General features: G+C 41.4%; 1 protein-coding gene across 7 annotated transcripts in view; it reads right to left on the bottom strand.

The window, feature by feature from the left end:
* Window positions 1–25,163, bottom strand: part of PTPRZ1 (protein tyrosine phosphatase receptor type Z1) — a 195,522-nt gene that overhangs the window by 60,307 nt on the left and 110,052 nt on the right. For all 7 annotated transcript variants that reach the window (XM_074942315.1, XM_074942317.1, XM_074942316.1 and 4 more), the window contains exons 7-10: window positions 24,695–24,852; window positions 23,832–23,982; window positions 4,663–4,847; window positions 3,521–3,647 (exon numbers count right to left, since the gene is read on the bottom strand). In XM_074942315.1, coding sequence (XP_074798416.1) covers window positions 3,521–3,647; window positions 4,663–4,847; window positions 23,832–23,982; window positions 24,695–24,852 — 621 coding nt within the window. The remainder of the gene's footprint in view (window positions 1–3,520; window positions 3,648–4,662; window positions 4,848–23,831; window positions 23,983–24,694; window positions 24,853–25,163) is intronic.

The following is a 25,163-nucleotide window of genomic DNA, read 5'->3' as shown; positions in this document are numbered from 1 at the left end:
ACAAAAGCCCTCCTAAAGTGAAATATTTCAGATACCCTTATTGTTCTTTATGAAGAAAATCTCTCACAAAGACAAGTTACAAAGACACTGCATAAAAAGGCCCTCACAAAGAACTGATGCTAGCATGAGCTGCCAAGTGGGAGCCAAAAGTTTGAGATTTATGTCCCATTATGTTGTTTTTATGAAAAACTTCAGTTGACTTCCTCACACAGAACAAGGGGAGGATATGTATTTAGTCCAGTGGTTCTCAACTTATGTATCACTGTGGGCTGCATAGTGGCCCACAATGTGTTACCTGGGCTGCAGGGGTCAGGTGGCAGGGCAGCAGCAGCCCGGACTCTGACCCTGGATGCCTGCTGCGCGGAGCTGGTGGGCTGCCCGCCCCAGTCCCTGGACTCCCGACGCTGCGGGGCAGGCTGGGGGCCCCATCTGCTCGGGGCCAGGCAGCTGCCTGCCTTGGATCCTAGAACCCTGCTGTACGGGTCAGGGCAGCTGGCCTGGAGCTTGCGTGGCCAAGCGGCAGCCCTGGACTCCTGACCCTGAGGGGCCAGCTGGGAACCCTGGACCCGCTCGGCGCAGCTGTCCCTGAGTCCCGTCGTGTGAGGCTGGGTGGCTGCCCCAGAGCTTGCAGGGCCAGGCAGCAGCACCAGACCCCGGACCCCAACCCCATGGGGCCAGCAGGGACCCTGGATCCTCGCTGCGCGGGGCAGCCTGCCAGCCCCGACCCTGCCACATGGGGTGGCGGGGCAGTCTGGACCCCACCGGGCTGGGCAGCCGGGAACCTGGACCCTGCCACGCAGGCCGGCCTTAACACACAGCTGAGCTGGGCCGCATTTATGCATCTATAGTAACAGCTATAGAGGAAGTTACTGCAAAACTTTCATAACTATACAAATGTTATCTAAAGAATGAAACACATGCATTTAGATCACCATTCAGAAACCATTTCCAAAAGCAAATAATCAGATTATAAATAATGGTTGAGATATTGTCAAAGCTGGCTATGCCATTCAGCCATGCAAGTCCCATTAATTTTAATGGTATGGCTAAATCTCCTAGTTGGGTTTGAAAATGCTAACCATTAAGAATAAATATTGATAAAGCACTCCAAGACCCAAAGCCCTTTCTGACTAGCCATAAGCTTACTGGAAACTATATATATATACACACACACTGTATCACAAGTTTTAAAATTCCACAGTTCTAAATAAAAAACAATATAGGAACAAACAAAGAGAAAATCGTACAGTGTGATCTATGCCATCATGTGCCAGCAATGCCCCTCTGCCATGTACATTGGCGAAACCGGACAGTCTCTACGTAAAAGAATAAATGGACACAAATCAGACGTCAAGAATTATAACATTCAAAAACCAGTCGGAGAACACTTCAATCTCTCTGGTCACTCGATTACAGACCTAAAAGTCACAATATTACAACAAAAAAAACTTCAAAAATAGACTCCAACGAGAGACTGCTGAATTGGAATTAATTTGCAAACGGGACACCATTAAATTAGGCTTGAATAAAGACTGGGAGTGGATGTGTCATTACACAAAGTAAAACTATTTCCCCATGTTTATTTCCCCCCCCCCATACTGTTCCTCACATGTTCTTGTCAACTGCTGGAAATGGCCCATCTTCATTATCACTACAAAAGGTTTTTTTTCTCTCCTGCTGGTAATAGCTCACCTTAACTGATCACTCTCGTTATAGTGTGCATGGTAACACCCATTGTTTCATGTTCTCTGTATATATAAAATCATCCTACTGTATTTTCCACTGCATGCATACGATGAAATGGGCTGTAGCCCATGAAAGTTTATGCTCAAATAAATTTGTTAGTCTCTAAGGTGCCACAAGTACTCCTGTTCTTTTTGTGGATACAGACTAACACGGCTGCTACTCTGAAACCTGTCATTATGCAAGGTATTGAATTAAACATTGTTTAATTGTGGAAACCACATGAACGGTTGGCTTCAGTCCAAATGGAGTCATACTGGAATTGAGGCCCTGATCCTTTAAAAGGAATCTGCCAATGAGGTGCCTTGCTTAACTCCAATGGGACTTGACACAGGAATAAGGGTCTGTGCTTGTGGATTCTTTGCACAATTGGGGCTCACATTGCTCCAAGCTACCCGCTGGCATAGTCTAGTCTATAGTCTAGACTTTGGGTGCGTGTCTGGATGGAGTCCCCTCTCATGTGATTTTTGAAGCACAAGTTGGGAAAATTCTGCTGGAGAGACGTAAGGAAATCCAATATCAAGGAGTTACAGACTGGCATTTCACTTCAGTTTGTATCTTATTACATTGACAGAACCTCTCCTCAGAGAAATACAGAGTACAAAGGCTCTGACAAATATGAGCATAATAAGACCTAGGAAACACAATCTTCTAAACATGTTGTTTTTGAAAGACAGGTTAGATATGCCTTGGAAACTTTTGTGTTTTAACCAAAAATGTCCCAACATAAAACAACTTCTTATGCTCATATATCATTACTTTCACACAATCCATGGTAACAAGCAGAAAATGGAAAATACTTATATTCTCTATCAGTAGTGGTTCTCTTAACATTATGGGCGAAACTGGGCTCTCAGGTACATGTACGTTTCTCTTCTGACTTAACTGGAGTTACACAGGTAGGTGTAATTGAGGGGAGAATTCCATACTTATAACCCAGAATTAAAAACAAACAACAATCTAATCCAAAGGTAAGCAAAACTGGGGTGTGTGAGTATGCTAAAGACCATAATGGACTGATCCTACGATCAAGATACACACAGTCCAATCCAACAGCTGCTTAAGTCAATGGAAGATTTCCACTGACTTCTATGGAAATTGGATCAAGCCCTAAAACTTCCACTGACTTTAAGGAATGACTGAAGGACAAGGACAAGCCTCTCTATTTTGGTTTTAAATTACCTATCATTTACTTACAGACAGAGGAGTTAAATCTGGCTTTGAAATCAACAAGATTCGATTATTAGCCCCTTTGATTTTCACAATCCAACATTAAGAAGCAAGGGAATTCCATCACCACATATGCTTTGAAATCAAACTCCAAGTACTCATATGTAATAAAATTTCAAAATCAATTGAGATACAAATTTTTAATTTATATTAGCTCATTTTGTTTACTTAACATTTTTATCACGTGGATTAATTTTAGGAGGCAGAAGGATGCAACTGAAACAATTCCAAAATGGCTTTACTTCCCAGGTTTATTGTTCAAAATCATTCATCTGATCTGAAATCATGTTCACTTGTTCAAATATATTTTTATAGTTAAAAAAATCAACATAAAATTCTCATGTTTAAAGGAATACGTGGCAGAAAATGAGTGACAGAGAATACAAGTCACCTCATTAAACAAATGTAAGGTTAACTACAATGATTTTGAAATTCCATTTTAGTGTACTTTGATAGTCAAGCATTTTTAACTGGTTTGCAAGCAAACTATTTCTCTGAATACAGATTTTTAGCCAGAAGTTACTACTGTGCTCAAAACAACACTTACCTGGATCATCTAAAGGCATATCAACAATGACTTGATCACTGTATTTTCCATATAGACCATTAGTGCAAACTGCAGCTATCTGAAGAACATAACTTGTATTGGGCAGCAGATTATTTAGAATAGCTCCCTAAAAGAAAAATCATGTTTAATCATATAAATATAAATCCTTAGCATATTTTTTTTGAAAATATTAGATTATTTTATTCTAAGAACAGTGTTTTCTCATTTGAGAGACAAGATGGGTGAGGTAATATCTTTTATTGGGCCAACGTCTGTTGGTGAAAGAGACAAGCTTTTTGAGCTCTTATAAGCTCTGTGTAGCTCAAAAAGCTTGTCTCTTTCACCAACAGACGTTGGTCCAATAAAAGATATCACCTCGCCCACCTTGACTCTCTAATATCCTGAGACCAACACAGCTCCAACAACACTGCAAACAACAACAGAAGATATCAACATTTGCTCCCATGAAACCTTCTAATACATCATTTTTTACATTTTATAGCCAGAAAACCAGGAATAAAGCTTTAATCAACTGATTTTGTGAAACGTCCTAATGGCAGGCGACCGAAAAACTGGAGAGAATACATTTTTCTATGCTGAATAGTAGTTTTAGATTCTAATATTCCTTGTGAAGCTTATGCAGCTTCAAAGGGGGTGAATGTAAATGTTTGTGTTGGTAAAGGACCATCATATTATAAATCAGTGAGCCAATATTTATAGTAATCACAGATGGATCATTGTTCAGATGCTGAATTTGTCATTAGTTACCTGTGTACAACATCCTACATATCAAAGATCATTGGGGCATGATGAAAGTGTCTTGTGACTAACAAAATCTGAGTTTGACGCTATAGTAATAGTTATTTCAAGGTATTACAGACAAATAAGAACAGCAATTTTTGAAGATTAGCACTGTGGGTGATGGTAGCTCTCTCCCGTATAGCTTTTTGTTTGTTTGTTGTTGTATTTTAAATTTGTCTCTGTGGCTGTATAGCCAAGGATACAAGCAGTGTTTCTATGAACAGCGGACAAAGACATTAATTCTAGCTGAATCAGCTCCCTGACATAATCTCTCAGAATAATTCTTTGTGAGTGTTTCACCACCACCACTTTTGTATGAAACTTGAAGAGTTTACAGTTACCAAGTCCTGATACCCATCTGTCAGAAACTCATGTTTAGTCTGGTCTTCTCCATCCAATTGCTGATAAAAGACAGCAAATCTCTCAATCATGGCATCATAAACAACTCGAGGTCTTTCCCATGTAACAAGAAGGCTGGTATAGTTCTTTGGATCGGCTTGGACGTTTTCTGGTTCTGAGCTGCAAACTAAAAACAGCATCACATTTATAAACAGCATAATGGATTCTGAGCACTGAGGGTGTGGTCTAATTCCCATGGAAGTTAGTGTAAGTCTATCCATTGATTTCCATGGGAGTTGGATCAGTCCCTAAAATTCTAAACCATGTAAATCTAAACTACCAAAGATCTACTTATGTCACCACTGTGTTTGGGTTGTTTTCCAGTTGGTGAAAGTGGAGTTTTTCCTTTTGTTTTAATGATATTATCTAATAGAATGAAGAGATCTTGGTACATTCTAAGTTATCACATTTTGATAAAGGTGCATATCAAGTCCCATGAAAATTAGAGAATAACATTCTTTTTGATTTGTGTTAGAACTGCTTATTGGCCATAAAGTACTGGTATACCCAGAAGGATAAATTTTATTTCTTTGTAATCATGCAAGTGACAAAATGGAAGTGTAAAGGTTTTTACATATGTTTCTCAGGAAAAAAAAAAGTCTCTAGTAGTCTATGCTTTCATGAATCTGTGAAAGAGGAAGCCATTAGAGTAGGAGGAACTATGCATTGCCTTGACAATATCTGCATTTTATGATGTGTTTTGTAATAGATTTTTACAATCAGTAGCAGTATTCTTACAAATTATTATGAGTATACTACTCAACAGTAAGAATATTAATAATAATGGCTGAGATCTTCAAAGGAGCCTAGCAGAGTGAGGTGTCCAAGCCCCACGAGACTCAATGCAATATAGGTGCCTGTCTTGCTCCTTTTAAAATTCCAGCCCATAATATCTTCCATTTCCTTAGCAGTTTTCATCATAGGATGAAACAATTCCTAACTGCCAACAGTAATTGATTAATCCTCACAACACATTTCTTGAGGTAGGTAAATATCGTGCTTATTTTACAGATTGGGCAATTGAGGACAAACTTGCATAAAATACCTAGGGTGAAATCCTAGCTCTGTTGAGGTTAATGGACGGTTTTGTTGTTGACTTCAATGAAGTTAAGATTTCACCTCTAAATTTTTAAAATTGGACTCTAATTTTAGATTCCTTAATATTTTTTACTCTAGGTGTCTAAAACTGAAACTTGTGGTCATGTTTGAAAATTTGGGCCATAGTCACTTGTTCAAAGGTCAAGTGTCAGGGTACCCATGAAGAAGATGGCTGCTTAGTCTTAGACCTCCTCATTCCCCACATATCTATTTGTTTCTAATAATTACTTTTCTAGCAAATTAGCAATAAGTTTCTGTGATAAAAGTTTAAATTAATCCCCTAGATAAACTACAAACTGTTGAATATGAATTCCAATGAAACATATGAGAGGCAACAAAAGACCTAGGGAGGAGCTGAAGGAGGAGACCACAAGGCCACCACAGAACATAGCCCAACATATTTCAAAACTCAAAGAATTCCTCACAGACCGACTGGATTCAGTCTCAGAAGATATTTGTGGCCTCTCTAAAAATGTAAGCCATATAAACTCCCAAATGGCTCACATAGAAAATGAGCTACAAAAGACTGTCATTGAAACCTGTGAAATTAAAGAAGAAACTGCCTCCTTAAATCTTAGACTAGATAAACTGAAAAAAAACCCAGGATGACTTAGAAAATAGAAACAAGAAAGAACTATCAAAGAAACAACTATCACTTCGTGGGGACTATTGAGGGCCAGCTTTCTTCAGAAGCTGCTCCCTGACATATTTAAATTGGACCCCCAGCTGCCCTCATTAGATATTGAAAGGGCTCATTGAATGGCTGGTACTAGAAGGCAGAAGTCTGATAAGCCCAGACCCAGCATCTTCAAGCTGCTGAAGTTCAATGATAAAGTAATGTTAATGAATACTACCAGAAAAGCTCAAACCCTTATGTACAAAGGCCACAAAATGTCTCTTTTTCCTGACTTCTCAGCGGAGCTTAACAAAACAAATGCATTCAGTGGCATAAAGCAAATTCTAAGGGGGACCATAAAGTACCCATCCACCTTCATTATGGATTTAGCAGGCTGCACATGATTTTGCAAAAACCCTTCTGAAGCTTGGCAGACATTTCAAAGACTGAGACACTAAGCACCATCTACTGACTAAAGTATTATCTGCACTAATCATCACAATTTGATAGAGAGAATCATGATATTATGATAACCACAAGTCCTTGGAACAGTCAATACTCCTGACATGTAAAGTAGACCATAACCTAAACCTTAAATAGCACTAGTTATTCAATTTGTGCAGGGCATTTGACAGAATATGAATATGATTTTTTTATGCTGTTGTATTATTCATATTTAAATTTTGTACTAATTTATATTTGCTTTACCAAATCAATTGTAAATGTACATGTGATAAGTGTGTCTATATGTATATTCATATACATATGTGTATGTGTGTGTAAAACCTCTGTAGGTAGGTATGTATTATACGTGTTCCAGAATGCCCAATGGTATTTACAGGATAAATTTGACTTTAAATATATTTGCATTGGAGATGTTTAGACTATTATTAGATAATATAGGGAGAAAAGGAGGGGATGGAATTGAAGCCATCAGGGATCTGAACATGCCCACACTGGCTTGTTTTAAGTCTGTTAAATTTGTTTTGTTTTCTGTTACAAATATATTTTGGAAGACACATGACATTTAACTACAGATCTTTTTATATACTTGACCCTCTTAGAGGTTCAATTGAAGGCATACATTCATTCAAAATTAACCAGTATCTAATATGTATAAATGAAGACCATATCATAGAAATGTGGTTTTACAATATCAGTGGGGAAATGTGTGTCTTTAGAATAAGGTTAGATGTCTTACTATATCATTTAAAACTTTGTCATGAATTTTCTTAGTGTATGCTCCTGGAATATGAAGGCACTTAATCAACCTTCCAAAAGAACTTAAATCCTGAGGAACCTCAGATCAAAAAAAGTGCCAAGTAGTTTATTGCAGGAAACTCATCTAGCGGATATAGATGCCAACAGAATCAAGAAGATGGGGTAGGTGCTGAGTATCATTCACCGCTGAATTCTAAGAGCAGAGGCACAACCATCCTAATTCATAAAATTTGCAATATATACAGTCTTGGTCTGATCCCAAAGTAAGATGCATTCTTCTTGAAGCCTCTTTCAACTCAAAAAAGTTAATTCTAGGAAGCATTTACAATCCAAGTGGAGGTAATTCTGAATTTTCCAAAGACATAGCAGACATTCTTTTTAATAAAAAAGACATTCCTGTAATTCCAGGGGGAGACTGGAATACTATGCTAGATAGACATCTGGACAAATCCAATTACATGAGACCCAGCTCTCAGAGCACAATAGGCCAACTCTCATTATTAATGAATGAACTTGATTTAAAAGATATATGGAGACTGAGACACCCCAAGGAGCATGACTATATGTATTTCTCTATAGTACATTCATCTTACTCCCGAACAGAGTTTTTTCTTGTGCCTTCAGAACCGATGCCGGCATGCCTAGAAGCAGCTATTGATAATATATTAATTTCAGATCATGCTACAGTCATACTTATCATAGACACTGGTTATACATCATTAAAATCTTCTAGGTGGAAGCGGACACTGATTCTAAAAGCTCTGTTCCACAGTTGACTCAGTCATGTCTAACTTCATAGAAGAAAATAAGCACTAATTTACGTCAGATACCATTTTTTGGAAAGCTCTGAAAGCTACTGTAAGGGGTGAATGTATAAAGTGTGCATCCCAAAAGAAGAAAACGAGACTCAAGTTACAAGATTCTCAGAACAAGGAAATAGATGAGTTGCAGAGAATACATGAGACTGACCCAAATAATGAAAACATCCTGCATTCTCTAATCAACACCAAATAGAAATATAAGGAACGCTTATCCAGCCAAGTTGAATTTGCACACAACGGGGTCAAACAAAGATATTGTGAACGGGGATATAAAGCAGGTAAACTACTTGCCAGAAGACTTAAGATGTGGCTAGCCACAACAATATTTTTTCCTTCTTACTAGAAGACAGGAGTACCGTCCTTGAACCAATAGATATAAATAACCAATTGAAACAATTCTATCTAGCCTTTATATAATCAACCAATTTGACTTTAATAAATTTGATGATTTCACTGAAGGCCTGTCTTTTCACCCCTAACTTCAGAACAAGTCTTGTTTATGGACTAAGCTATCACAACACAAGAGATTGAACAGGCTATAAAAATATGAATTCTGACAGGGCCCCTGGGATGGATGGCTTTCCAGTAGATTTCTACAAAACATTTTGTAATCAGCTACCTTCTATTCTTTCAAAGGTCTTCACTGAAACATTCCAAAAAGAAACCATGTCTCATGACTAAGGCTGAGATTTTGTCATGGATATTTTTAGTAAAAGTCACGGACAGGTCAGGGCAGTAAAGAAAAATTAATGGAAGCTGTGACCTGTCCGTGACTTTTACTAAAAATATTAGTGACAAAATGCGGATCTGTGGGTCCCCACACCGCCTGCAGTGGGGCAGCTGCACAGTGGCTAGGAGCTCCGGCAGCTCCCACCGCAGGTTGGGTGTTGGAGTTCCATGGTCCCCTGCAGCCCACGGCTGGTAGGTATGGAGCCCTCCGCCGCCTGCAGCACCTGGGAGCCATGGGGTACCCCTGCCTCCTGCAGCTCCTGGTCCTGCGGGGGGCTGGGAGCTGTGGGGTGCCCCTGCAGCCCACAGCTCTGGGACCCACCATGGTTGAGAGCTTGGGGGTTCCACCACTGCCTGTGGTGGCCGAGATCTCCAGGGTTCCCACGCCACCTGCAACAGCTGGGAGCTTGGGGATTCCTCAGCTCCGGAGTTCCCCGCTGCCTGGGAGCTGCAGGGTATCCCCGCCACCCGCAGCAGCTTGGAGCTCCGGGGGCCACCAGAGATGGCTGGGGTACCCCACAGCCCCTAGCCTCTGTAGGTGGCAGGGGACCCTGCAGCTCCTGATCACCATAGGTTGACGTCACGGAGGTCGCTGGAATTCACGGATTCCATGACTTCCGCGACCTCCGTGACTAAATCGTAGCCTTACTCATGACAGGAGAACTGCTTTAATTACTTTAATATTAAAGAAGAAAAAAAGATGGTCACAATTGTGATGACTTCTGCCCCATATCTCTATTGAACACAGATTGCAAAATAAATGCAAAAATTTTAGCTGCATGATTCAACACTATCGTCGCAACAATTATACAAGCAGATCAGACTGCTTTCATTAAAGGCAGATTGGCTGCTGCTAACACAAGAAAAATTGCTCACTTGATCCAGCAAGCTCAGATGTCAGATGTTCCCTCCATAGAGTTATCTCTAGATGCAGAGAAAGCCTTTGATAAGGTTGAATGGCCTTACCTAATATATTCTAAATGAATACTAAAAGAATTCAGATTTGGACCAATATTCCTGGTTTGGATCAGTATTATACAACTCTCCCCGCACTTTACTATCAACCAATTGAATTGTTTTGCCCATATTTCAGCTAGAAAAAGGGACACGACAGGGCTGTCTGTCCCTTTTCACCCCTCCTTTTTCAATCTCTCTTGAAGCACTGGCAATGTACATATATCAGCACTCAGCCACTGAAGGTTTGACTGGAAACAGGAGAGAATACAAAATCAGCTTATATGTTGATGATATAATAGTACTACTGAAGAATCCTCCGATCATTATTAAATGTAGTTTATAATTTTTTGAAAGATCTCTGGCTTTTGCATTAACTGGGATAAATCACAAGCAATGGATATATCCAAGAGACCAGATTCTTCTCAGTTTCAGCATTTTCCATTTCAAAATATGAAAGGAAATAACTTATTTAGGTATTAAAATTTGTACTAATCTTCTTAAAATGGTTTCTATAAATATGGACTATATATTAAAAGAAACCTCCCTTACTGGGGAGAATAGAAATAGCCAAAATGAATATCTGCCCAAGATAGACTTTTATCATTAGCCTCTTGTCTTTCAAGATCTCCCACTTGCTCTTTCCTTGAATAAACAGGCTTATCATACAATTTATATGAGATTTAAAAAATGGCCTCACTTGTCACACAAAACTCCTAAAAAATGCAGGGCAACTGCAGGGTCATGGGATTGCCAGATTTGTATCTATATTATCTAGCATTCCAAATGTGCCCTGCTGTAAGGTGGTTCCCTTCTAGTAGCTGTGTATACACACGGCCTAGTTTTAAATGGAACAAAGCTTAACTATGCCATTTGGTTCCCTTTCTTCTTTTATATACCTTAAGAGGCTACCCATGCCCTTAAGGAAAAGTCCAGTCTTTGAATCTACAAGGGGCATTTCAGCGTGCGACCTCGCTAATTCTCTTCTTGTACCACTATGATATAACCCATGTCTCAGGATCAAGACCAACTCCATACTTAAGACAATTTGGACAGAAAAAGGATTCATAAAAATGAAAGATATAGTACAAGATGATAGACCGGCCTCCTTCAATTACATGTGTCACAAATATCAGCTGTCCTTGTCTCATAGTTCCTTGTTGCAGCAGCTGTGCTCAAAGATTCATGCAAGGATAAGGGGACAATTGGTCTGTTTCAACTCTCTCACTTCTAGAAGAGCATGTTAAGAAATATGGAAACAAAAGTCATATAATAGGAATTTAATAGGTGTCTTAATGCTTTGCACTACCTCCTCGATCTCCAAGAAAAATGGGGAAAAGTACTTAGCCTTACTGTCACAACTGAAACTTGGGAAGATATCTGGCTTCATGTGAAAGATACTTCAAGTTCTTTATCCTTGAGATTCTTCCAGAATGAGATATTAAACAGGCAATACTGGACTCCAGAACATTTGTTAAGGCTAGATTGGCAACACACAGTGCATTGTTGGCCAACACATCCTCTATACCTGTCAAAAATGCACATGTTCTGGAATGCCATATTCAGTGTTCTCTCAAAAACTTTAAGTGTTGCTATCTTTCCTTCTCCAAACTTGGGTATTTTAGGGGTGCTGAATGAGTTGGTATTACCAGTTAACATTAAGAAATGGATTACAGTAAAAAATGTTAGTGGCCAAAAGAGTTATTTTGAGACAATGGACATCTTTAATTGCTTCCTCATACACAGACTGGCTTAGTGAGCTCCCTACTACTGCATTAGTGAAAAAAATGACTCAGTCTAATAGAAATGCCTGGAAAAAATATGAGTATGTCTGGTCACACATGAAACTATTGCATATTTTTGTAGTTTAGTACATATTAGTCCCTGATACTCAGAGGTTATGTTCTTACTTATTTAGTCACTTTAATCATTGATGCCCTGCATGACATCTATGGGTTCAGATTTTGTTTGTTTGTTTTCCAGGTTTTGAAAATAATGAGTGTTGAATTGTATTATTTAATATACTATTTCCATTTTGTGTATGTTTTGTTTCATTGTGTTTATATTTTATATAAAAACAATACAAATAAATCTTAAAAAGGTCGAGCGTCAAGTCACTGGGAGAGTTGCAATATATACTTCTCACTCCCAATCCTGTGCTGTAACAACCAAATAACTGCCTCCCTTATAATGTCATCTGTTAAGATTTGATTGCAATGCATTATAATAAATGTGTCTCCCTATTGCATAACCAGTTATTGCATGTTACTTACAACATGAGCTTTGGCCTGCTAAACCCAGGGTTGTGAGTTCAATCCTTGAGGGGGCCATTTAGGGATATGGGGCAAAAACTGGGGATTGGTCCTGCTTTGAGCAGGGGGTTGGACTAGATGACCTCCTGAGGTCCCTTCCAACCCTGATATTCTATGATTCTATGATTAAAGTGTAACCCTGTAAATGTACGTGTTCCATTCAAGATTGTTTGAATTCATAAACGCAGATCTCCATTTTTCTTAGAGAGGAAGGCAAGGGGCAAGTGAAGGAAGGGTTAAGGATACACAAATTATGCGATAGACATCTGGACAAATCCAATTACATGAGACCCAGTGTACATGTTGTGTAGTGGTTAGAACATAAGACTCAGAGCAAAATCTTTTGGGTACTTTTTTCTGGTTCTTCCACAGGGTCTTTATGTGGCTTTGAACATGTCTCTTAATCTTCCTATGTAAAAATGGATCCAATGGCTATAAAAGTACCTACTTCACAGTGGCTGAGAGTTAACCAGCTGTTTGCAGAGGATTCTGAGATCCTCAGAAGAAAGAGGCTACGTAAGTTCAAATTATTTTTACTGTCCCTACTAATCATTATATGACCCTCAAAGGAGAGAGCGCTATGGAAGATGAAAAAAAAAAAAAAAGAGAGCAAGAGAGAGAAGAAAACTGAAGGAGTCAAGGAAAAAGAAAGAGAAGCAAGAACAAATGCAAACTAGACATGTTAAGTTCAACATTTATTTATTAGAAAACGTTTGTGGGACTGAAATTTGCCCTCTGAAATAAAAGTTAGTTCATGAGTACCACTGTTCTGTTCATTCTGTTTTCTATCCATCAGCCTTTACATGCCAGGTCCGCCTAACACCTCAATACTCTTCCAAAAATACAGGTGACTGAATAAAAATTACATAGGAGAATCAGATTTTGTCACTTTACTACTTAAATTACCTGAGAACTGGACCAGTGTGTGGTGTAAATTAGCACACCAGGCCTAAGGGGTTTATCCCTACATGACTAAGTCACATTAACTTAGTATACAAACTATTTTGCCAAGGCTAACTAAAAGATGACAGACCATGTCACCTTACACTGAAGAGTAAAGTGACCCTAGTCCAGGGTTAATACATACAGTATTATTTTCTATTCTAGCCTGGGACAGCTATGAGAATCTTTAATGAAGTTAATAGAGAGAGATTTTCAGATATCACTTTCCATTACCTCCTCTAATCCTACCTCTAGGAGATATTAGTATCCTGGAATCCAATCTAATGCTCCTTTCACAAACTCTAATGACCTGTTCCTGCAGTAATCTCAGTGCTTCCACTCTGTCCTCATCTCCTCTGCTGATTTCAGCCTTGTCAAATCCATTCTCCTTCTCCAAACCTTGCTCTCTCTGGAGACGATAGTGGCTCCGTCCTCTTCTGGTCTCCTCCTACCTCTCTGGCCATTCCTGCCATCCATCTTATCCCTTCACCCATTCTCTGTGGGGGTTCTACATGGCTCAGTCCTTAGCCCTCTGTCTTCTCCTTCTACATCCCCTCTAAAGATCCACTTCTTACATGAGTCTGATAAGCAACTGGCCAACTAATAACAGACAAGTTGAGATATCGGTGATATTTGTTCATTTAATTTAAAAAGCATATACAAAATTGTATATGTTGACTGTGCCCCTCACCCATCATATGCCACTTGTCTTCTTAGATTGTCAAATCTTTGCAGGATGGACTGTGTCTTTCTCTGTACACAGAAAGCACAGAGCCTACCGTGTTTTTTGGTGCTACTACAATGTATATAAAAATTACAAACAAAAAACTGTGTTTAAAAGAACATTGTTAAGGTTGCAAAGTCAAGCACCCAAAAGGTAGGAAATGGTAGAAATAAAGTTTCCTGTATAATCTCCCCCTCCTTGTTCATGTGCATATGATACAGCCTTTAATTACATGATCACATGCTATTTATTCCATAGGGCCCCTGCCACATTCAGTGCACAGGATGGATAGTGTAGCTATTCAATTTTTGTTTTCTCCTGACCGTTCAGTGTGTGCCCCTACCCTAGGCCCTATTTACTGTACTCTATGCAAACCCTACTCTGAAGACAACAATTGGGCTTTAGTCTGGTTCTCGTTGCTATGGCATATAAGTGCTTCACAAACATTAACTAATTTATTTTAACAAGACCCCTGTGAGGTGAGGGGATGGTATTATTTCTTTGGAGCTGGGACCTGAAATTGGTTGAGGAATGGCCTTTGAGTAGCTGTGTAAGCTTGTCTCTTTCACCAACAGAAGTTGATCCAATAAAAGATATGTCCTCCCCCACCTCCTCTTTCTAATATCCTGGGACCAACATGTCTACAACTACTCTGTAAATAGATACGCCTTTTGCCATCTGTGTGAAAATCTGTCCAAATTTGGCCATTATAAGCTTTTGAAAAATCATATTTCACACATGCTTAGTAGAGACTTCTTAGTTTTTAGCAGCTGAATTCCTCAAAGATTCCATGAGGACAAATCTTGTGAAGACAAAAGTGCAGTTTGCAATAGAGGGGCAGGATCAGATATTGAACTTTTAATTAACCTTGCAGTTTGCATCTTGACCACAGGAGGGCACTGAAACTAAATATTGTTTTGCAAAAGCAAACTTCTCTACAATAGACTGGAGGGATGTTCTAAAAGTTCTTTTTTTTCTTTTTTTTTTTGTATGAGCAAATAAAACAACAAAAATTAGTGAGCATGTCTTTCTTTTCCCTCATCAGGACACACTGATGATCCTTATAAATTATTCTCAAACCTATCACTGAGCCCATTTTCATATTTTGGATGTACAGTGGTGATGTGTTAATGTCTTCATTATAATGAATTCCTTTAGGTGCAGTATGAGAAAATATGAATAATCACAATAAATTGTCTTTTCAAACCACTTTCAATTACAGTAAATCACTCCAACTGTTGCTGTTACAGTTCCTGCCCTCCAGATGGCATAAGGAAATCAATACAAATAACCAGAGGACGTATGCTTTTTCAATTGCAAGCAACCATGAGGAACAGGGATGCTGGAACAATTTGTATAGTGGGGAGCTGAGAGCCACTGAACTAAATTATAAACCCTGTATATGGAAAACCACTTCAAGCCAGGGGGTGCAGCAGCACCCCCAGGACCCCTAGCTCTGGCACCTATGATGAGGGATGTTGTCAATAGGTAGGACATAACCCAGTGCTCAGTGCTCTGTTGAATTGGCTGTATGGGGAAGCAACTGGCCCACCTCCCTCTTCACATGGCAATTCAGAGTCTTTCCATGGTGAAAGGGGGAGGTTGAGATTGAAAGTGATTTGGCAGTCCTACGTAATATCAGGTGGCTATGTCTTTTTAGTCACCCTCACTGCAGGTTGTAGCTGTAGCATTCCTACTAGTGAGCACTGTAGATACGGATGATACAGTTTAAATCATCACTTTAAATCATCTAATGTAGTGTTCAGTTCAGTCAATCAGCAGGTCCCCTCCCTTGTGCACAAGCAGCAACCCTGAGAGCAATAGGTTCCCCCCAAGGATAGGAACCAAAATCAATCTAAGCTGGTCAATGAGACCAGGTGGATGGGGCCAGGAGCCTTCCCCAGTGACTCAAAGAACCTAGACACAGGAAGAAGAGGCCTAAACAGACTGGGAAGTACAGGAGGCACAGGACTGAGGAGGAGAAGCTGCCAGCTGGCACAGGACAATAGCCCTAACAGCTGCTGGGGGGGTAAGGGACAGAGACACTGCAGGGGATACAGAGCCCAGAGGATGCAGGGGGAGAGATCCAGCATTCTAGCAGCTGAATGGGAGAAAGCTAGTGAGACGAAGATGAGCGCTGCAGGGAGAATTGCTGGAAAGAAGTAGCCCAGCAGTTGGAGGGTGTGGGGAAGATTTAGGCGGGGGCATGGGGACAGAAGACTGCTTGATAGCAGGGTTCACAGAGCAACGGGGTTTGTGTAGGAGAAGGAGCTGGGAGGAGCAGTGAGCACCAGATAAAATAATTGAAACATCTTCATACAAAACACACAAAGCCAATATCCAAAACCAGTGGGGCAAGGGTTCCAGGTAGCTATTAGCCTGAGGACTTAACTTTACTAGCCTAGGTGAAAAATACCCCCAAACCACTTCTTCCAAACCACATTCATGCAATTAAAAAAAATAAAGGCACTTATTGCCTCCCATGCCCACTACATTCTGCTAACAATGCCAACTTCAACACTGCATTCATTGCTTTTTCCGCACCCTCCTCTGGGTCTAAACTAGCACCCATTGAAATCTATGGAAAATTTCCCATTGGCATGAGTGGAATCAGGCCTTCTGTGCCTTTCTTGGTGCTACTCCCTTTTGTGTGTAATGACTTCTCTGTCCCAGTGAGCCACCATTCTCTCCTCTTTCATCTACCTTATAAAAACGTATCTCAAAAAGTGAGTTTAAAATGAAATAAACAGTGAATAAAAAAAGAAACCCTCAAACTGTTCCCTCTTTGGACTGCCCAGTGTCTCCTGTTTGTTTAGCAAAGTTCTTTGGAGCAGGGACTGTCTAACTCTGAGGGGTTTTATCACTTTACGGATGCTAAAAAAATAATAATGATGTGACCTACATTTAACTCTGAGCTCTGAACACAAAATCCAGCATTCAGGGACACTGGATTTGTGACACTTTCTAAAATACTGGGGACTTTTGGCTACCTATGTACTGTGACTGGGCAAGGCCAGATGGCTATAGAAAAGTAGTGGGAGGTAGATATATTAGCTCCAGGCTAAACAAATCCCTGGTACCAGGATAACTTAAATGGCAGCTGCTCCAGGTCAGTTAAGACACCTGGGGCCAATTAAGAACTTTCCAGAAGGCAGGGAGAATGCTAGGTTGATTGGGACACCTGAAGCCAATCAGGGACTGGCTGAAACTAGTTAAAAGCCTCCCAGTTGGTCAGGTGGGTGTGGATGTCAGGAGCTGTGGGAGGAAGTTGTGCTGTTGGAGAGACTGAGCAGTACACACCATATCAGGCACAAGGAAGGAGGCCCTGAGGTAAGGGTGAAGTGGAGCCTGAGGAAATGGGGGCTGCTGTGGGGAAGTAGCCCAGGGAATTGTATGTGTCATGTTTCTAAAAGGTCAGCTACCATAGCTGATGCTGTAGGGTCCCTGGGCTGGAGCCCAGAGTAGAGGGTGGGCCTGGGCTCCCCCCTTTGTGCCCCCTGATTAATCACTGAGACTGGGAGACAACAGAGACTGTGCAAGGGAGGATAGCTTCTCCTCACCTCCCTTACTGGCTTATGATGAAAATGGCTCAGTAGACTGTGACCCTTGTCTCTAGAGAAAGAAGGGTTATGTGGAGGGTCACAGTGAGCCTCTGAGGCTAGTGAAATCTGCCAGGAAACGCGGGACCCACGGAGACAAGGACAGAGCTTTGTCACAGTACATTTATAATTGCTCTGCCAGAATGGTCTGGCTACTGTTCTTCCTGTGTAATTAATCTATTTATGATTCAATATGTGTTATTGATGAGCAGGAACAGTTAACTGTTTTTTTCCAGACTATCCTGTGCAGGAAAACACAACTGAATGGAAATGACTTTTGCAAAGTGTGAGACACATTGTGTGCCATGTGACATGCTGCAGCTTTAGTGACATGTCATTGCTTGAAAGCACAGACACTGATTTTTGGTTTTGCTGATGGGTGCTCCTCTCTGCCCCATTCCTCCTGTGTGAGCAGCAGGTGGGGCCTTGTGGGGAAGAGGGTGAGCGGGGGCAGGGCCTTGGGGGAAAGAGGCTGAGTGGGGGTGGGGCCTCAGAGTGGAGCGCAGACAGGGTTTCAGGGGAAAGAGACTAAATGGGGGCAGGGCTTCGGGGTGGAGTGTCAGGCAGAGCCTTGGGAGGGAAAGAGGCTGACAGGGGGTAGTGTCTTGGGGTGGAGGTCAGGCAGGACTTTGGGGGGGAGGGGGGGGGAAGAGGCCAAGCGGGGGCAGGGCCTCAGGACAGATCATGGGCAGAGCGGGGCATGGGGCCATGGTCTGGGCATTGGGGCCAACAAAAGATTAATCTGGCCCTGCAGGTACTGAGCACCCCTATTTTTTTTCAGTGGGTGCTTGAGCCACCCATGGAGTTGGTGCCTATGCTTGAAAGACACTTCGTGATGCCTTTTCCTTGACTAGGAGACATGTCACATGCCACAAAATGCAGCAGCCCAACTTCAAAATCCTGCATTACATGTTGGTCAGGCATGTTGTGGTTCTGGGCTCCATGTAATTCACTATTATTTTGGTCAAAACAGTGACGAATTGTTGGCTTAGCTAAAAGAGAAAGTTGCCATACACTAATGTGACAATGTCTTATCTAGACCTGTTTGAAATATTTGCGCCCCCCGCCCCCCCCCAAAAGCCCTCCAGATCCACACAACTGATCTGTTTTCATGTTGGGTTACCAACTAGGAATTTATATCAGCTTGGTGTAAAGGTTTTCTATGGTTCATGAGCAGTTTGAGTGACTCTGGGCCTAATTTTGAGGGAACCTAGGCCAATTTATGATTTTACATAATTTGTTGTTCTGTTATTGATCATTCTTAAGTATTTTACAACCCTGCCCCAAATAGATTGCAACTCAAAAATCATGTGAATTTTGAAGTTTGGTTTGGTTTCAATTTTGATGTGGATTCAGGTGAATCCCAAGAGTTTTGACTGAGTTTGGTTTCGAGATCTTGAATTTGAATTCAAAATTGAAAGTGACACTCTGGGTATTGTTTGTGAGACCATGATAATCAGTCCGAAGAAAATGGGACCATTTCTGTCTTGCTCCTGAGTTCCAGGATGCAGCAGGGAGCTGGTTCCAGCACCCCAATTCTGAGGGCCAAACCCAACCCAGATGCCACTTAGAGCTGTCCAGCAACAGCTCTAACTTTTGCCACTGGAGTAGGGTCCTTAGTGGACCCTATGCCAGTGGAGGATTGGCATGGTCATGCTCTGCTATGCTACAACACATCCTCTATGCTGGAAGGAGGGGAGGCACAGGGCAGGTCTACACTATAGCCCAGATCGACGCTCTGAGATCAATCCACCAGCGGTTGATTTAGTGGGTCTAATGAAGACTTGCCAAATCGACAGCAGATCACTCTCCAGTCGATCCTGTACTCTACCTCCAACGAGAAGAGTAAGGTAAATCAACAGGAGAGTTTCTCCCGTCGACCTCCCCACGGTGGAGACCCTGCGGTAACTCAACCTAAGATCCATCAACTCCAGCTACGTTATTCACATAGCTGGAGCTGCATAGCGTAGGTCGGCTTATCACAGTAATGTAGACATAGCCTCAGATGCAGGACCCAGCAGTGGCACAGATGTGTCAGCACCAGAGTTCCCTGTGCCAGGGAAATTGTCTGCTGGTGATTTGTGGTTGAATTGTGTCTCCTTTATGAGTGGTATTAGGAGGCCATAATCGGGCTTGAGGCTGTGACCCAATATCTGCACGAGATCCTGTAAAGAGAAATTGCTGAGTTTCACACAGCTCTAGTTCTAAGGAAAATACAAAACGGTGAGTTAAAAGGTGTTTTATGCTGAGCACATACATTTGGTCTTTAATTTGAAGAACCTAGAGGCTTTTTATGTCTTTACTGATTCTGGGTAAGATTACCAGGAGCTGTATTTCTACAGCTACCCTACAGGACACCGTTAGAGGAGTACATCTGCTGACATGTTATATAATCAGCTTGGTGTCTGTCAATATTATTTTCAGATGTATATTAACAATAATTGATCATTGTTAGACATAAATAGACTTTCATTTCTGCTGGGGCTGGGGACAGATAAAGGGCTAAAGTTTTCTCACAAGCTTTCTGTGTTGGGCCCTGACGTGCAGTCTTTCAGTCTACTACTAATGAAAATTACATGCAACACTGTGCAGGCTTAGAGAATGAAATACTTTTAAACCTAAAACAAAGCAGTCTCTGCAAGGTAAGTTTGCCAACGCTGGCATGGCTGCGTGGAAATTCCTGACAGCTCATTTCTGAACCCAGTGTGTTAGTTCAATAGAGAATGTATTTCCCATCACTAGCAGCCTTCTACACCTCCTAGGACAATTCCACTCAGATAACCAATAATAATAAATGAAAGGCGCAATCCTAATCTCTATGAGATTGCATTGATTCCAACTGGAGGAGAATTTGGCCCTAATCTCCTTATTATATAATTTTAACTTTTCAAATGGGCACTTGAGTAAGGGCTCATGTTGCAATTTCTCCTATGTTAACTGAAGGTAAATCAGATTTTTCTTCTGCTAAGTACAATATTAGTTGTAGTTTCTGTTGGTTAGAGAAAATAAACAGCATACGATAGCATTTATTACTGAAGTTAGCCATTCATGTTTTAATTTTTATATTTCAGCATTTCAGAGCTCCTTAAGATCTTTTCAGAACAATGAGTTTTCTTCTAGTTTCTTTACCTACTAGCTGTTCAGAACAAGTGCACACAATTTAGATAAATATTGCTCTTGATATACATCCATAGCTGATGTTAATATTAAAGGCAGCTATATGTATTCACATAAAGAGTAATCACCTTTTCCTTTATTTACAGTGAGTTAAACATGTTAGGTGGAATTTTAAAATATGTGCACACCTGGAATTTTTATTAACCTGTACTGATCCCTCCATTTTGCCTATGGGCAGAGCAGAATGTTTAACCTACAATTAGCAACTTTAAATTCCTACTTCAGAACAAATACTACATGTGTTTGTTGCCAGGGTGATATGAAGAGCAGAATAAATGTTTCTTAAGCTCAGTAGATGGAAAACACTTTGTTCTGTGCCTGTACGTCTACACTGCAATAAAAGACCCATTGCTCAGCTGGCCTTGGTGAGCTGACTCAGGCTCACGGGGTCAGGCTGCAGAGCTAAAATCTGCAGTGTAGATGTCTGAGCTTGGATTCTGAGACAAACCCCCACCTCACTGGGCTCCAGCCCAAGCCTGAACATTTACACAGCAATTTTTAGCCCCACCGCCTGAGCCCCATGAGCCCGAGTCAGCTGACCTGGGCGCTGAGACTAGGTGCGGCAGGTTTTTTATTGCAATGTACACATACCCTGTTATATAAGTCTATCAGTCATGTGTGAAAATGTCTACTGTGCTAGTCTGAAACTGGAAGCTATCGAAAAGTCAAACTATATTCATACCATGTTAAGTATGAGGTTTTAATTGCACAACAGTCAGATGTTTTGAATAAATACAAAATATTTAATCAGTAGTGGAGTTTAGGTTACTCCTTATGTACACTGACTATGTGACTGAGAGTAGAAAAGGGCCTTGCTAACTTTAGATAGTTTCTCCACATATGTGCAATGAAAGGGCAGAAAGGGAGAAGTTGGATACAAATCCACCTCTGCAGTTCTATCCCCCATTGTGTAAACCCACACACTTCTGAGAGTCAGCCCGGAGAGGACTCCTCCAGGCTTTTGGATGTGGGATGGGAAGGATAGAGCAGTAGCCCACTTTCTGTGGCACCATCCCCCACTCTGCCCCCTATTTCTATGTGGAAACCCAGGTGGGGGTAACACAGCTCAAAGCTGTATTAACTCCCTCTGGGTACCTTCCACTAGTGCTAGTGGCCTGCAGGGACATGACCATTGGCAGAAGTGCTGCCAGATGGAGAGAGAGGCAGAGTGGAAGAAGGAGCCATCCATGCAGATTCCTTCTCTCACTGTGAGTATGGGGTCTTATCCCCAGGGAAAACCTTATCGGTGGATCCCAAGTTCCACAGGCTTGAGAGGCCTCATCCCCTCCCAACAACATGGATCCCCTAAACTCAAAAGGATGATCCATCTGAGGGAATGATCTGCCTCTGTGGGCCCTCCTTCAAGCATCTCCTTGGGAGGGGAAAAATCTTAGGCCTGGTCTATACTACACAGTTAGGTCAACACAAGGCAGCTTACATCGACCTAATTATGTCAGTGTGCACACTACAACCTTCCTCCCGCTCATGTAAGTGCCCTACTACGCCGACATCACTCCACCTCCATGAGAGGCATAAGGCTTACACTGGTGTAGTTAGGGTGACAGTGTCTGTGTAGACACTACATTACTTACATTGGCTGTCTTGTCAATTTCATGGCTCCATGCTGAAGCCATGAAATTGACAACAATGCTGGGCAGGTAGAGCCCAGCTGCTCCTGGCTCCCCACTCGCAGATGGGATGCTGCCAGGAGGCTCCCCACTCAGGGAGCCGAGAAGCCTGGATGGCTGACCCCCAGGTCTCAGCGGGGACCCAAGAGTCTGCGGGTGGGGTGGGGGAAGAGAGCTGGGCTCCTGGCAGGGAGCTGTGTGGAGTTGAGAACCCTGGCTCTCATCCCCCACACTGCCCCTCATCAGTTGGTGGAAGTGCTCCTGGTGAGGACTCGCACCACCAACAGAAGGAAGGTAGTGTGGACATCAGCCACTGCAGTAATAAAATTGGCGCCCATAGTTCATGGAATCTAAGCTGGTAAAAATTACCACTCTTCCCCCCTCCCCGTTTTGGGGCGTGATTTTGTGCTTGTGAGTATAAATCACTAATAAACAGATTTAGTGCCAAATTTTGCTTTCAGTTACATGTAAGTCATTGCTAATGATTTAAGTGAGATTCCGCAGGTATAAGAGAAAACAAAATTTGACTGTTGATGCTGTAACCATTTACGGTAAATGACTCACACAGTGGTCTGAGTTATGGCTGATCAGAAGTAGCTTCTCTTGCAGTTGCTTGGTAGGTTAAGTGAAATGAATTTGGTGGTCTCCTTTTAGACGCTACTGGACAGGGATCCCACATCACACAACAAAATTAAATTGGTATGGAAAATTAAGTACTTTTTCACCCCTACAACTGCAGTGTTGTCAATGGGCCACTTTACTTTGAATGGTTCCTCTTAGAATATGTACAAACTACTTATGCTAAATTATCTGCTCCACCTTGTATTTAGCTGTGACACTTTGAGTACCTTTCCCAGAGCTGAGGAAGAGCTCTGTGTAGCTCAAAAGCTTGTCTCTCTCACTAACAGAAGTTGGTCCAATAAAAGATATTACCTCGCCCCCCACCTTCTGTCTCTAATATCCTGGGACTGACATGGCTACAACAACACTGCATACCCCTCAAGATGGCAGCTTTGATCAGTGTTGAAACAATTAAAAGGGCTGCATGGGGATGCTTGGACTGATAGCCTTTTCACTACATGTGCTCTGTAGATGCAAGAATTTAATTTTCCACTCCATTTAATCTGGCTTTTTTTTTTTATAAGCACTAACTTGTCTCTTAAAGCTGTGAGTTATTAGGCTCTTTTCTCCTTCAAGTTAAAACCAGGATCTTGTTATTGGGGTCAATAGTTATACTTAAAACAGTCTTATAATCTGTGAAGCCTGCAGTAGTAATTACTCCATAAATACCTGCTTCATGAAGTTCTTCTTGGCCAGTATATGAGGAAAACACCTGTCCAAAGAATTTATATTGTTGTTCTCTAAAGTTGTTTTGCAGGTAATCCATCAGCATGACATAGCCAGACTGCTGCATTGTAAGGACTTCACAAAATACAGCCAACTGAAAAATAAAAGACAGCATACTTCCCCTAAGAAGTCATAAAAATTAACTGGATTCTGATATTAGGCACAACTCTGAGAAAGGGAAGGCCGAGATTGTCTCAGTTCAGGAGTAACCCCAGGAAACACTGATTCAGACACATACCTGTGAGGGTATGTGTACACTGCAATTAGACACTTGCAGCTGGCCCATGCCAGCTGACTTGGCTTGTGGGGCTTGGGCTAAGGGGCTGTTTAATTGCAGTGTAGACATTTGGGCGTGGGCTGCAGCTCAAACACTGGGACCTCCCACCACACAGAAGTCCTAGAGCCTGGGTTCCAGCCCATGCCTGAATGTCTATATCACAATTAAACAGCCCCTTAGCCTGATCTCCAGTAGCCTGAGTCAGCTGGCATGGGCCAGTTGTGGTTTTTTAATTACAGAGATGCCCTGAGTCACTATTCCTCCAGTGCTTCCTACTTGCTTTGGGTTAGTAGTTTACCTTTGCACAGGCATGTAGTCAGAATCTAGCCATGAATGAAAAGGGAGGTGGGGGTGGTGGTGGAGGGGATTACTCAAACAAATAGATTTTAATTGAAACATGTGCAATGAAAAGCTAGAAAAAAGAAATCTTAGGTTAGAAAGAATGCCCTGCACTTTTTTACCCCATACATGAAAACTGTTTTTCCTTGCAAATAAGAACCATTTCTTTCACATGGATTAAATGAATTACCTGGTTTTCAGAAATGCTAATGGTATCCTTAAACACAATCCATTCGACTGTCTCTGAGCAGGGAGGCGTTGACAAAGATCCATTATAAGTGTAATATTTGTCTGTTGAGTTCGGCAAAAGGTTCAGCAAAACAAATGGCTCTAATGCAGCCTGTTTTCCTGAAAAACATTTATATTCAAATTATTAAGATATTGAATAAAACAAAAGTAGAGCTGCAAGAGAACCAAAGGAATGTTTGAGGACACTTGGAGTCTGATTTCAACGGCTGTTCAGCCTATGAAAGGTTGGGCCCTTTGCCCTTAAGTTTTAACAAAGATCCTAAAACAATAATTCTACTGGGTCAGCAGATGGTTCTAATGAGCTACTTTATGGAAGGCTGAAGTTTAGCTGTAAACTCAGAACTCCCAATCTTCATCTCGGCAGTGAGCTTTAAGGAACAACGCTTTTAGCCTTTGCACCTGGGACTCCC

Source organism: Natator depressus, chromosome 1, assembly GCF_965152275.1.
Source record: "Natator depressus isolate rNatDep1 chromosome 1, rNatDep2.hap1, whole genome shotgun sequence".
Lineage (NCBI taxonomy): Eukaryota > Metazoa > Chordata > Testudines > Cheloniidae > Natator > Natator depressus.
This window is presented reverse-complemented; position numbering and strand designations above follow the sequence as displayed.